At 42.4% G+C, this 12,621-nt stretch overlaps 1 protein-coding gene across 4 annotated transcripts in view; it reads left to right on the forward strand.

Annotated features, from left to right (window-relative positions):
* Positions 1-351: 351 nt before the first annotated feature.
* TLK2 (tousled like kinase 2) overlaps positions 352-12,621 on the forward strand; it is a 115,877-nt gene continuing 103,607 nt past the window's right edge. For 3 of the 4 annotated variants that reach the window (XM_032591222.1, XM_032591223.1, XM_030296258.2), the window contains exons 1-2: positions 352-408; positions 2,218-2,303. In XM_032591222.1, the coding sequence (XP_032447113.1) occupies positions 2,223-2,303 (81 nt within the window). In that variant the 5' untranslated portion in view covers positions 352-408; positions 2,218-2,222. The remainder of the gene's footprint in view (positions 409-2,217; positions 2,304-12,621) is intronic. The other variant, XM_030296259.2, reaches the window with a different exon arrangement.

Raw genomic sequence — 12,621 nt, forward strand, 5'->3', positions numbered from 1 at the left:
CACCAGCGGTTCCGACCCCCCCGCCCTCCGCGCCGCACCCGAGTGGCCCCCAGCCGAGCGGGCCCCCACCTCCCGGCCCGGCCTGGGCCCTCCTGCGCCTCCCTTGGCCTTTGTCCGGCGCCAGGAGGCCGGTCCCGCGCCCCCCGCGGCCGCCCGGGCCCGGGCCCGCGTCGGGCGCCTGGCTCTGTACGCGAGCCCGGGGATCTGCGGCCTCCGCGGCCCCCCTCCCCCGCCCGCCCTCTCGTGGAGCCCGGCGCCGGCGGCGGCTGCCCGGGCGGGGGGTTGCGGCGCTCAGGAGAGGCCCCGGCTCCGCCCCGGGCCTGCCCAGGGGGAGAGCGGAGCGGTCGGCGGCCGGGTCGGGTCGGGGCCCCTCCCGGGAGGAGCGTGGAGCGGCGGCGGCGGCGGCAGGTGAGAGGCTGAGCCCCGGGCGGGGGAGGGCGCCGGGCCTGGGGCATTAACCGTCCGGGGGACCCCCCTCAGCTGAGGAGGCTGCGGCCCGGGCCCACCCGGGGGCCGGGCCGCAGCTCCTCGGCGCTGAGGCGGGAGGGGCTCCCCGAGGGCTGCGGGTCGCCGAGGGGCCGGGCTGAAGATGGGGGAGGCCCAGGCAGCCCCGGCCTGGGAGTGGGGCCGGCGGCCGGCAGGGCGAAGGGGACGCCCCGGCAGCTGGAGGCCCCGGCAGCCTCCTGGGCACCCCCGAGAGCCGGCCCGCCCTCCCTCCGTGACAGGTGGGCCTGGAGTTGGGGAAAGTTTGGAGCCGGCGGGAGGCAAGGGGCGCCGGGACCAGGCCCCATCGGTTCTGTTTCCCGGCTGTGGGCTGCAGGGAGGATCCCAGTCCAAGGCCCCGCAGGAATGAGACGGAGTGGAGATTTCCTTAACATGAGTTGACATTAAATGGAATAACCGCTGGGGCGTCATTTTCTGGGCCAGGCCTGGGGATGGAGGTTTAGGAAATGTTCTGAGAGACCCTAGGGTTTGAGGGAGGCTGCAACCTCTGCCATTCCGGCCTTGATTAGGGCAGGGCGAGACGCGAGGAAGGCCACTTAGGGGAAGCACACTCTGTCCCCTTTTTCCTTTCTTTCTTTTTCTTTTTTAAGATGCCTTTCTGCCTTTTCGAGAATTTCCTTATTCCCTCGCTAACCTGCGCTCGTTTGTGTGGGTGAAACTTTAATTTGTCACCCCTTTCATTCCCCTTTGCCCCAGGCTCTCAATCCAGGAAGGGAAATGAAACTGGAAGACTGGTAGGGGTTGTTACAGTTAATGTGGAGTTGTTAGATTGCAGAGGAGCATGTTTAATTCATGTTCTCAGTGAACTTTTAAATCATGCCAATCATTCCAATCGCTGTTTAATAATATGTTCAAAGGGGTTCTGTGTAATGGTATATGTTCCTATTCCACTTGTAATATTAGGTTTCCAGTGGGCTCTGCAAGAGTTGATCTCTTGCGATGGATGGACGTATTTGCTGAAAGTAGCCTGTGCATTTATTGGTTGTGGAAGGAGTTTAAAAATGGTGTCCTCCTGCCCTTCCCTGCTTGGAAGGAGTGCTAAAAGCAGATGTCTAGAGAAACCTACTGCTCCAGGGAGTGGTCAGAAAAAGATTTTGTAAAGGGATGGTTATGGAGCTCTGCTAATTTCCTGAGTGAATGCTGGTTGATGGTTTTACCATGGGTTCTCTATTAAATTTAAAATAATTAATTCCTTTTTTCATGAGCTACCGTGAGCTCTTCAGAGAAAGGAGCTATATAATAGCGTTATTTGAAGTTATTTGTAGCTTCTGATTCATGCTGCATTATTTTTAAATTATTATTAATGATTCATATTTTTAGTTTAAGAACTAGTTCCTGTGGGTTTGGGAAGCAAATATCCGAAAGTACTTCGTTAAATTCAAAGGTCGATGGAAGGAATTTTTGTCGTTGTTTTGCAAGTTAGTCCTTGTTCAACTTTTACCGAGATTATATGAGTGGTTTGAGGTTTTTTGCTGTTAAAATCAGAACTAGACAAGGATATAGTAGCCCTCCGAAGAGGACTTCTGAGCTTTTTAACTTTAAATGTATTACTGTTTGATGCAGCACATTGTAGTTTATCGCTTGTATGCCGTATTTACTTGAGGTTTACCTGTATGTGACCATTCAATGAAATAATTACGTTTTGTTGTAACTAAAAATTGGTGCCTCGTGTTTTAGCTTTTATGGTCTCACAACCTACTTTTTCTTTTCCAGTAGAAATGATGGAAGAATTGCATAGCCTGGACCCTCGACGGCAGGAATTATTAGAGGCCAGGTTTACAGGGGTTGGCGTTAGTAAGGTGAGTAAAATGACCATAATGAGCACTGTTCACAGTCAAATGGAAACACATTTAGAAAACAGTTATGATCATTTTGGGTGGGTCAAACTGGTAGATTGCAGGGGAGATGGGCTCACCTGTTCCGATGAACTTTTAGCTCCTACCAGTCATTCCGCTAACTTCACGGTACATTTGAAGGGATTCTAAATGGAACTATATGCATCTCTTTCCCCTCTAATTTAGGAGAGGTTTCCCATGGATCTCGTTGCAAGGATACTAATGGGATGTGTATCTGGCTTTTGTGCCATATTTTGTCAAAACAACTCAGTCATTAAATTAAAAAAAAAACAAAACTTAACGAAAAGGTATTGGCATAGATTCATTACGGTAGGTTTTTTGGATAGTTCTGTGATAAGAGTTTTGAAAAATCTGCTTCTGCTGTTTGTCAGTTCTCCAGATCTGTAGCTCAGCAGATTCCTCCTGGTTGCACCCCCAGACTGCTTTCTCTCCTCCTATTTTTCCTTCTTGTTCACTGTTTTTGTTCAGGGAACATAAACTAAGATCAAGCCCCCAGGTGGTTACATTAAGCAATGTTATGGCTTCCTCTGTGTCCTTATGTAGTTCACTCTGCTCTCGTAGGATAGTTTTGGTACAATATACTTATGATTTTAATACAATATGTAAAATATATTTACGATGTTGTATTTAAAAGCTTCACCATTCTAAGATCGTTGCATTAATTGGGCTTGAGACTTGTGAATTTTTGATCTTTGACTTCACATGATACATACCTTTCCATGCTTCTCAAGAAATCTTATTTCTCATGGAGACCTGAATGTTAGTGACCTGCTTTGGTCAGTAGCTTCTTGAAGAAGAAGGTATTTGTCAAGGTTTAGTTGGAAAAACTGGCTGCTTTGAGGGGTCTCATAATTTTGGTGAGCTGGAGTAGGTTGTTAGTTTTTGTTCATTCAACAGATAAATTGAGTGTCTACCGCATACTGGACATTGTGCAGGGTGTGAGGAATGACACCCCAACTTAGAGCCTCCAAGCCTCCATTGTGGAGGAAGCGAGAGAGAGATGATACCTCGGTGACATCTGGGTTAGAACCGTGACCAGGTGCTGTGGGAACACAGGATTTGTTGCACATTTTGTAGTTCTTGGTTTCTTTGGCCACTTTGATTAAAGTGGCACTTAGGGCACTTTGGGAAGGCTATGCCGACTGTTGACACATATTGAAGATGCACGTATAAGTGTAAGTTCTCTGATCTAGGAGAAGTAGCTTCAACTGGAAGTGAGCAGTATGTTTGAGTATTAAATTGATCTCTGGATTAAATTGATTATGTGTCTTCTCATTTGGGAATTCAGCACGAGGTTCATATCCAAATCTGTCTGTTCAAGTGGTCACCTATGGAATAAAAGTAAGTTTGTATTCAAATTGTATGGTAGTTTAAACTCATTGGGTTTTGTTGTTAGTATGCCTTTCTTTTCCTCAACTTTTAAGGTCGTGATAGCTGTATCCAAGTACTCTTTTGATGGGGTGGAGCATAAGTGATGGCGATAATTGACCTTGTGAATCTTGCTGCCCAGGCCTAAGTTAAAATCTTGTAATTAAGGTGTCAGAAGACTTAATCTGTTTAAGAGGAAGTTCTTCCTGTTGTATATATAAGGAAGTTTATTTATATCCAAATGTTTTTTATGCCAGTAACTGTATGTTATTTTGATGTTTTTAGTCTACTATGACTATACTTACTGTAGTATATCATAATAAATATTATTCAAGGACTGGCAAGGGATTTTTTTTTCCCCCATAGCAAAGAAACTTGGGGGGGGGGGAGCAAGTAAATATTCTGTAATTTGGAGTTAGGAAGAAGAAAAGAAAATATCCATTTTGTATAACTTCTTTTGCCTGCAAGACATTGTATCCCTCAGACCACTGATTTGAAATGGGACTGAGGAGGAGGAGGCCATGTACTGGGAGAAAAGGTGCTTTGAGAAAAACTCCGCCTCCTAGCTTTGAATTCCTCATTATGGGTCATCATTTCCCAATGAGGATGTCACTGAGTTGATAGTTTTCAGTTTCAGCCCTTGCTCCAAATGGGAGAGGAGAGTGACTTTCCTGTGATAGTGCCATCTAGTGGGACTGGTGCAGCCACAGGGGCTGTCTCTTGAGTTTCTCCTAACTATTCATAACATTTTCAGTACTTTTTGATGTCCATAGAAGGAAGAAAGTTAGTGCCATTGTGGATTCTTTCCTAGTGGACAAGGGTGTTTTAAGTGGCTGCAGTCTTTGAACTTCCTGGTTGTTAACAGATCTTTTGTTATGTCGCTTCAAGTTTTTCACACCTGCAAGTTAGATCTACATCACAAAACTTAGACTGAAATAAAATGGTCAAAAGCCACCACATTTATTATTTATGTTTAAGTTGCTCTTATGGGTAGGATTTTAATTCACAAATATAAAATTTTCTTGCATTTAAATGCAGTTTCTCTTTCTTTTAGCGTGTTTAATTTTTAATGACTGGTAAGCCAGAAGGATTTGTTTTGTGCCTTGGGATGCATTGTGTGGATTTTTAAGAGGTTGGGGTTTTCTGTCACTAGTGGGTTGATGATAGAGGAAAGTAGCCTGATGGACACCAAGAAAATAGGGTTGGTTTTTCTTCTCTATCTAGCTGCCAGTTTTTTTAGGAGGGCATGTAACCATCCTTTTAGCATTTTTGAGGTGATAAGGTTAAATTGGGTTGTGAACCTACTTCTTCATTTCTTGTTGACCTGATATGTGAGCTATCCTACTTCTTTTTTTAAGGTCTCCTCCCTTATACTGGATAAGCCACTTCTAGTTATGTGAAACTGACTCTACCTTGTATTTAAATGTTTTCAGTGAGGACCTATTGTAGCTTATATTCCCTACCCTGCTTTCTCTCTCTCTTTTTTCTTTTAAGATTATATTCTTTTGAGTAATCTCTGTATTCAAACTCACAACCCCAAGATCAGGAGTCATATGCTCCACCATTTTAGAGCCAGCAGAGCACCCCATTTTGACAATTTAAGTACAGGTAGTCTCTGTGATTCCAGAGGCCGTGTGAAGTAGGTAGAATTGCACCCCTGCACGCACTGTATTTATAGCTAGTTTAGTTTTTTTTTTTTTTAAGTTTATTTTTTTTATTTAAGTAGTCTCTCTATCCAACGTGGGGCTCAAACTCACAACCTCGAGATCAAGAATCTCATGCTCTTCTGACTGAGCCAGCCAGGTGCCCTTGTAGCCAGTTTAGTTTTAATGCTAATATAGTAGTAAATACTTACGTGGTACTTACTAAGTGCCAGGTACTGTTCAAAATACAATAAAAGTGATGTAAATTTAAATCTTTTGTAACAGGGATATTAGTCTTAATAAACCTCTGTTCTCTTTTTGTGAGACCTGCTAATGCCCACTGCATTGCTCCCGCTGGTTGAATTCTGGACTTACCAAGGATCACATTGTTACAATTTGCACTTGTATTATAATTACATAATCTAATAAAAAATTTTGGAGACCAATGAAATATAATTGCAAAATGTAAGAATTGTTGATTCTATGAAAACTAAGTTAACTGCCATGGAAGAACTGTAAGGTGAGCCAATAAGGAGATACTTCTGAAGGTTTATAAGTTTTTGTTTTTTTGTAATCTGGAAGAATTCTTCATTTAGATCCTTGGCAAATATCTCTTAAGTCTTGCATCACTTTTAAAGAAGTTGAAACTAGAAATTGTGGCTGATGCATTATGGGTGTGGTTTGTGTGAGATCAGGACTATAGTCAGTGGATCCGTAACTCAAAAGGGCTGCATCAAAAGACTTGCAACAGAATATACATTTACATGTTTCAAGTTCAAAGAAAATGTCTAAGGTGTAATTTTGTTTTTTATATTCCCCACTGCAACCTACTTTTTTGATTAATGTTATTAGTTTCAGTTGTATTGAATAAAAAGGATTAATATGGTTTGTGATGGATGGTATTGAAAAGAAGAGCAAAATGAGAATCCACGAAAGTGGGACGGTCTGTACTGACACAAGAACCTTCACTTTATAGAGCCTGCTGTAAGACCATATATTTTTAAGTAGTATCACATAGTAGATTTTTTGATGTCTTGAAGAAAAGTGATCATTTTCTACCTCTTGTAAGTTTGTGAGTGATACGTGATCAGCGTATTTAAAATATTTTTATTTTTTTCTGATACACGATCCGTTTAAATGATCAGATTTAACTTCTGAAAAGATATTTAACCAACTGATAACTTTTTCTCCTGTTATTTAGTTAATTGCATCAATTAGAAAGTGTCAGTTTTGGATAGCTAGTGTTAGCTATTTTACATACCAATCCAGTAATTTAAAAAAATATATGTTTAGGTGTTTTGCATTTAATACATAGTTAGACAATGCTTAATAAGCATAAATTCTGAGAGAAAGTCTGTACTTAAACCATTGAATTTTAAGGCACTGTTAAATTTATTGTTATGTTTGCCTTTATGTTGACTTCTCCCTTTCATTTACTTCGTATTTAATTCTCTCATTTCACATCTAGCCAAGTATCAGCTCCTGTCTCTTCTTTCTCTGAAGTTTCTCAAGCATTTGTCTGCTCTCCCTGCTACTTTCTCAATCCTTCCTCGTTCATAACTGTAATAACCAGCCTCTCCTACCCCATTTATCTTTCTGTAAACTGTCTCTAGTTATATTTCTAAAAATACCAGTATTGTTTTATTCCCTTGCTTTAAAGGTTCCCATAGACTGTTGGACTGAATTAAAACTCCTACCCTAATTTTTCAACTTCACAGCCAGTGGTCTGTTCTCCTAGTGCTGTGCTCTGCTTGCTCAAACCGTGACTGATCTGTTAGCAAACAGGCTCATGCTCTCTCCTTTACCTTTCCTTTTTTATTTGCCTGATGAACTTTCAGCTTACTGTTCAGAGCGTAATGTGTCTTTATAGCTTTTCCAGATACTTGCACCATTCTCGTTGAATTATTTTATTAGCACCTGATAACCTACTTTTATTATGACATGCATTGTTTGTTTCCCCTGTTAGTCTCCTTGAGAACACGTATGACTGTTGAAATGCTCAGCACATCATACACATTGAATAAGTCTTTGTTGAGTTAGAAAAGAGTATTGAGAAGATGAAAGTAAAGTTAGTTGTCACCCATAGGCATGGTCTGCTCTAGCTTATTGTTTTACTCCAGTCTCAAAATTCTTGTCTTTTATTTAGGAGATTTAATTCATCCACATATAATGCTATGACATATATTTAGGCTTAAATCTTCCTTGTGTTTCTTTTTAAATCTTTCTTATGACTCTTTTACCTTCTTTTACAATGATTTTTTTCATTTATTGATTTTCCTATTATGAAAAAGAAATAAGCATTTAATACTTTTTCTCTCCCCATCTCCAAAGTTTTGTCAGTTATTATTGTTAAATGTTTATTTTTTTGAGAGAGAGAGTGAGCATGAGTGCATGAGCAGGGGAAGGGCAGAGAGAAGGGAACAGAGCATCTGAAGTAGGCCCCATGCTGACAGCAGAGAGCCCGGTGTAGGGCTCGAACTCATGAACTATGAGATCATGACCTGAGCCCAAACCAAGAGTTGGATGCTTAACCGACTGAGCCACACAGGTGCCCCATGGTTTTTTTAAAAAATTATTTATTTAAGGAAGAGAGAGCTCTCGTGAGCATATGCGCACGAGTGGGCGAGGGGCAGAGAGAGAATCCCGAGCAGGCTCCACGCTGTCAGCGCAGAGCCCAGTGAAAGGCTTGAACCCACACACTGTGAGTCTAACACTCAACTGACTGAGCCACCCAGGCACCTTGATTTTGACCCATCATTATCACCCATAGTCTGTAGTTTACATTAGGGTTCACTTTTGGTGTTATACATTCTATGGGTTTGCTCAAATGTACAATATTTCTCTATTATAGCATAATACATAGTAGTTCTATTGCCCTAAAAACCCTCTGTGCTCTGGCTCTTTATCCCTCCCTCCCCAGCCTTTAGCAATTACTGATCTTTTTACTGTCTCCATAGTTTCATTGTTTCTGGAATGTCATATAGTTGGATCACACAGGATATAGCCTTTTCACACTGGCTTCTTTCACTTTGTAATATTCCTCTTAAGTTTTCTCCGTGGCTTTTCATGGCTTGTTAGATCATTTCTTTTCAGCACTGAATAATATTTCATTGTCTAGATGTACCGCAATTTATTATCCATTCACCTACTGAAGGACATCTGGTTTGCTTTCAAGTTTTAGCAATTATGAATAAAGCTGCTATAAACATCAATGTGCAGATTTTTGTGAATGGTTGAAGTACTTTTATTCTCTTGGGATTCATTGGGCTTCTTGAATCAATGGATTGCTGATTTTGATCAGTTCTAGAATATTCTCAGCTGTTGTCTCATATGTCTCCTCTGTCATTGTCGTCTTGCACTCTATTTAAACGTGTTAGAACTTCTTACTGTATTTTCACTGCCTCCTACCTTGTTTTCTGTATTGCTGGTCTTTATCATTTCCCAGGGCTGGATACTGTGTTGTTTCTTCTGACCTACGTTCCGCTTCTTTATTTTCTTTTTAAATTTGTGTAATCTGCGTAAACCTATCCATTGACTTTCCATGAGGGCTGGTTTGTTTCTGGGTCACTCTTGCCCTGAAAAGGTAGCCCTGTGCTCCTTGTTTAAAGTATGGGGTGGATTTCTCAGACTTTCCTCATTGGGGAGGTCCCAGGCTTTGACTTTATTCTCTACCGACACCCCAAGCCTCCTAAAAGTATAGCTTATTTTCGAAGTTTTTCTTTGGAATTAAATCTGCAAATGCCCTCAAATAGAAGTAAATTTTGAGTGCTGAACTTACCTTTCTTTTTCTTTTTTTTTTTTTTTAAAGTTTATTTTGAGAGAGAGAAAGAGTATGTGTGCAGGTGGGGGGAGGGGCAGAGAAGGAGGGAGAGAGAGACTTTCAGGCAGCATGAGCCTGATGCGAGCCTGATGTGGCTCCAATTCACCAATTGTGAGATCCTGACCTGAGCCAAAGTCAGGAGTCAGAAGTTTAACCAACTGAGCCACCCGTCTGAGCTTACCTTTCTGAGTTTTTGTTTTCTCATGGATTTTGGTGCAGTAATTCCTCATTTCATTTTTTAATTTAAAAAGTTTTTTTAAGTTTTATTATTTTGAGAGAGAGTGCACATGGGAGGGGCAGAGAGAGAGAGAGAGAGGGAATGAGAGAGAGAATCCTAAGCAGACTCCGCACTGTCATGGTGCAGAGCTCGATGTGGGGCAGGATTATGACCTGAGCTGAAATCAAGAGTCAGTTGCTTAACCCACTGAGCCTCCCAGGTGCCCTCTTTTGTTAATTTTAGAATGAGAGTGAGAGCGCACACATGTGTACATATGAACAGAGAAGGGGCAGAGAGAGGGAGAGGGAGAGAGAGAGAAAGAATATCCCAAGCATGAAGCCCAACATGGGGCTCAGTGCCACAACTTTGGGATCATGACACGAGCTGAAATCAAGAGTCGGTTGCTCAACTGACTGAGCTACCCAGGCACCTCAGACTTTTTACAGTCAGTGATATTATAAACCTGTTTAACACTTAAAAAGTGTGCATGAACTCTTGTGCCACAGCAGGTAAAGAGTCCATACCTAGGTTTCTCCCTTGTGATTTTTCACTTCTCATCTGCTCCCTTCCTTCCTGTATGAGGTGTTGTCATCACTCCTGGCCATTCTTGCGTTATTTCTTATTCTCTGTTTACTTTTAGGTGAATAAAGATTGAATTGAAATATTCCTTAAAACTATTTAAAAAGGCAAGGAGAAGGGAAATAAATAAGGTATATTATCCGTGATTTCATATTTCAACCCTAAGTCTAGGGATGATTTGGCTTGGTCAGTCTTGTTCTTCTTGGCCTTGTCTGGGTCTCAAATTGCTAGGTCTCTCTTGGTGGTAGGTTTCACTTGGCCCTAATTACTACTAGATGTGATGGGACTGGATTAGTTTACGTTATGCTTCCTAGTATGTTAGCCATGTTAAATGCTTCTTGGGCTATTCTCTTTGAGCTTTTACAGTGCAGTTGCCCCGTTACCCTAATCCAGAAGGAAACCTTACTTTTTTTCTAGTTCCAGATATTCCTTCCTTGGACTTTAGACGTATTAAAAAAAAAAAATCATTTCTGGAGTATTTGGTGACTTTGCCCTGCAGAGGGGTTCACCTTTCCGTTTCTCTATTCTCTTTGGTTCATTTGAGAGTAGTCTTTTGGCTTAGTGTGGGGCCACAGAGCTTCTCTTGTAGGGTCGTTTGTTTTAGCACCTGCCTGCCCCTTGGTCAGCTTTTTTGCCCTTACAGCGACTTTAATGGGAAATCTGGTTTTATAATTTGGACTGTTCTTTTTATTTATGTATTTTTATTTTAGAAAGAGAGAGAGAGAGAGAGAGAGAGAGAGAGAGAGAGAGAGAACATGAGCAGGGGAGAGGGGCAGAGGGAGAGAGAATCTTAAGTAGGCTCCATGCTCAGTGTGGAGCCCTACCCCACGACCCTGGGATCATGACCTGAGCTGAAATCAAGAGTTGGACTCTCAACTGATTGAGCCACCCAGACACCCCTGTTCTTCTTCTTTTTTTTTTCTTTTTTTAAGTTTTTAGTTCCAGTATAGTTAACATACAGTGTTATATTAGTTTCAGGTGTATAATGTAGTGATTCAGAAATTCTGTACATCATTCACTGCTCATCAGGATAATAACTTTTTTGTTTTAAGAAATACTTAAAGGGGCACCTGGGTGGCTCAGTCGGTTAAGCGTCTGACTTCAGCTCAGGTCACGATCTCGCGGTCCGTGAGTTCGAGCCCCGTGTCGGGCTCTGGGCTGATGGCTCAGAGCCTGGAGCCTGCTTCCGATTCTGTGTCTCCCTCTCTCTCTGCCCCTCCCCCGTTCATGCTGTCTCTTTCTGTCTCAAAAATAAATAAACGTCAAAAAAATTAAAAAAAAATACTTAAAAACATTTCTTTTAATGTTTATTTATTTTTGAGAGAGAGAGAGAACATGAGAGAGAGGGAGACACAGAATCTGAAGCAGGCTCCAGGCTCTAGAGCTGTCAGCATAGAGCCTGATGTGGGGCTCGAACTCACCAACCGTGAGATCATGACCTGAGCCAAAGTCAGACACCCAACCAACTGAGCCACCCAGGCACCCCTCCAATCATTTTTCAAAAAAATTGTTAAGTGTTTATTTTTGACAGAGACACACACACACACACACACACACACACACACACACACACACAGAGTGTGAGTGGAGGAGGGGCAGAGAAAGAAAGAGACACAGGATCCAAAGCAGGCTGCAGGCTTCAGGCTTCAGGCTCTGAGCCGTCAGCACAGAGCCCGGATGCGGGGCTCAAACTCAAGAACCGTGAGATCATGACCTGAGCCGAAGTCAGACACTTAAACCGACTCAGCCACCCAGGTGCCCCTCTAATAATTTTTTTTAATGTTTATTTCTTTTTGAGAGAATGTACATGTAGGCACCAGTGAGTGGGGGAGGGGCAGAGACAGAGGGAGGCAGAATTCAAAGCAGGCTCTGCACCGTCAGTGCAAAGTCTGATGTGGGACTTGAACCCATGAACTGTGAGATCCTGACATGAGCTGGAATTAGATGCTTAACTGACTGAGACACCCAGGCAGCCTCCCCCATTCTAATCATTCTTTTTTTTTTTTAAATTTTTTTTTTTTTTTTACATTTTTATTTGTTTTTGAGAGACAGAGACAGAGCACACGCGGGGGAGGGGCAGAGAGAGAAAGAGGCACAGAATCCAAAGCAGGCTCCAGGCTCTGAACTGTCAGCACAGAGCCCGATGTGGGGCTCGAACTCACAAACTGTGAGATCATGACCTGAGCTGAAGTTGGACGCTTAACCAACTGAGCCACCCAGGTGCCCCCCATTCTAATCATTCTTGAGTGTCCAGTGACATTAAGGACATTCACTTTGTTGTGCAGCCATCACCACCATCTCTCTCAAGAAACTTCATCTTGCAAAAACGAAGTCTATACTCATTCAACAGTAACTCCCCATTTACTCCTCATCCCAGACCGTAGCAATCACCATTCTGCTTTCTGTTCCTATGAATTTAACTGCTTTAGAAATCTCACATAAATGGGGTCATACAGTGTTTGTCTCTTTGTGAATGGCTTATCTCACCTAGCGTAGTATGCTCAAGGTTCATCCATGTTGTAGTATGTGTCAGACTTTCCTTCCTTTTTAAAGCTGAATAATACTCCATTATGCGTACCACATTTTATTTATCCATTTATCTGTCACTGGACACTTGGGTTGCTTCTTCCTTTT

This window comes from Lynx canadensis, chromosome E1 (assembly GCF_007474595.2).
Source record: "Lynx canadensis isolate LIC74 chromosome E1, mLynCan4.pri.v2, whole genome shotgun sequence".
NCBI lineage: Eukaryota > Metazoa > Chordata > Mammalia > Carnivora > Felidae > Lynx > Lynx canadensis.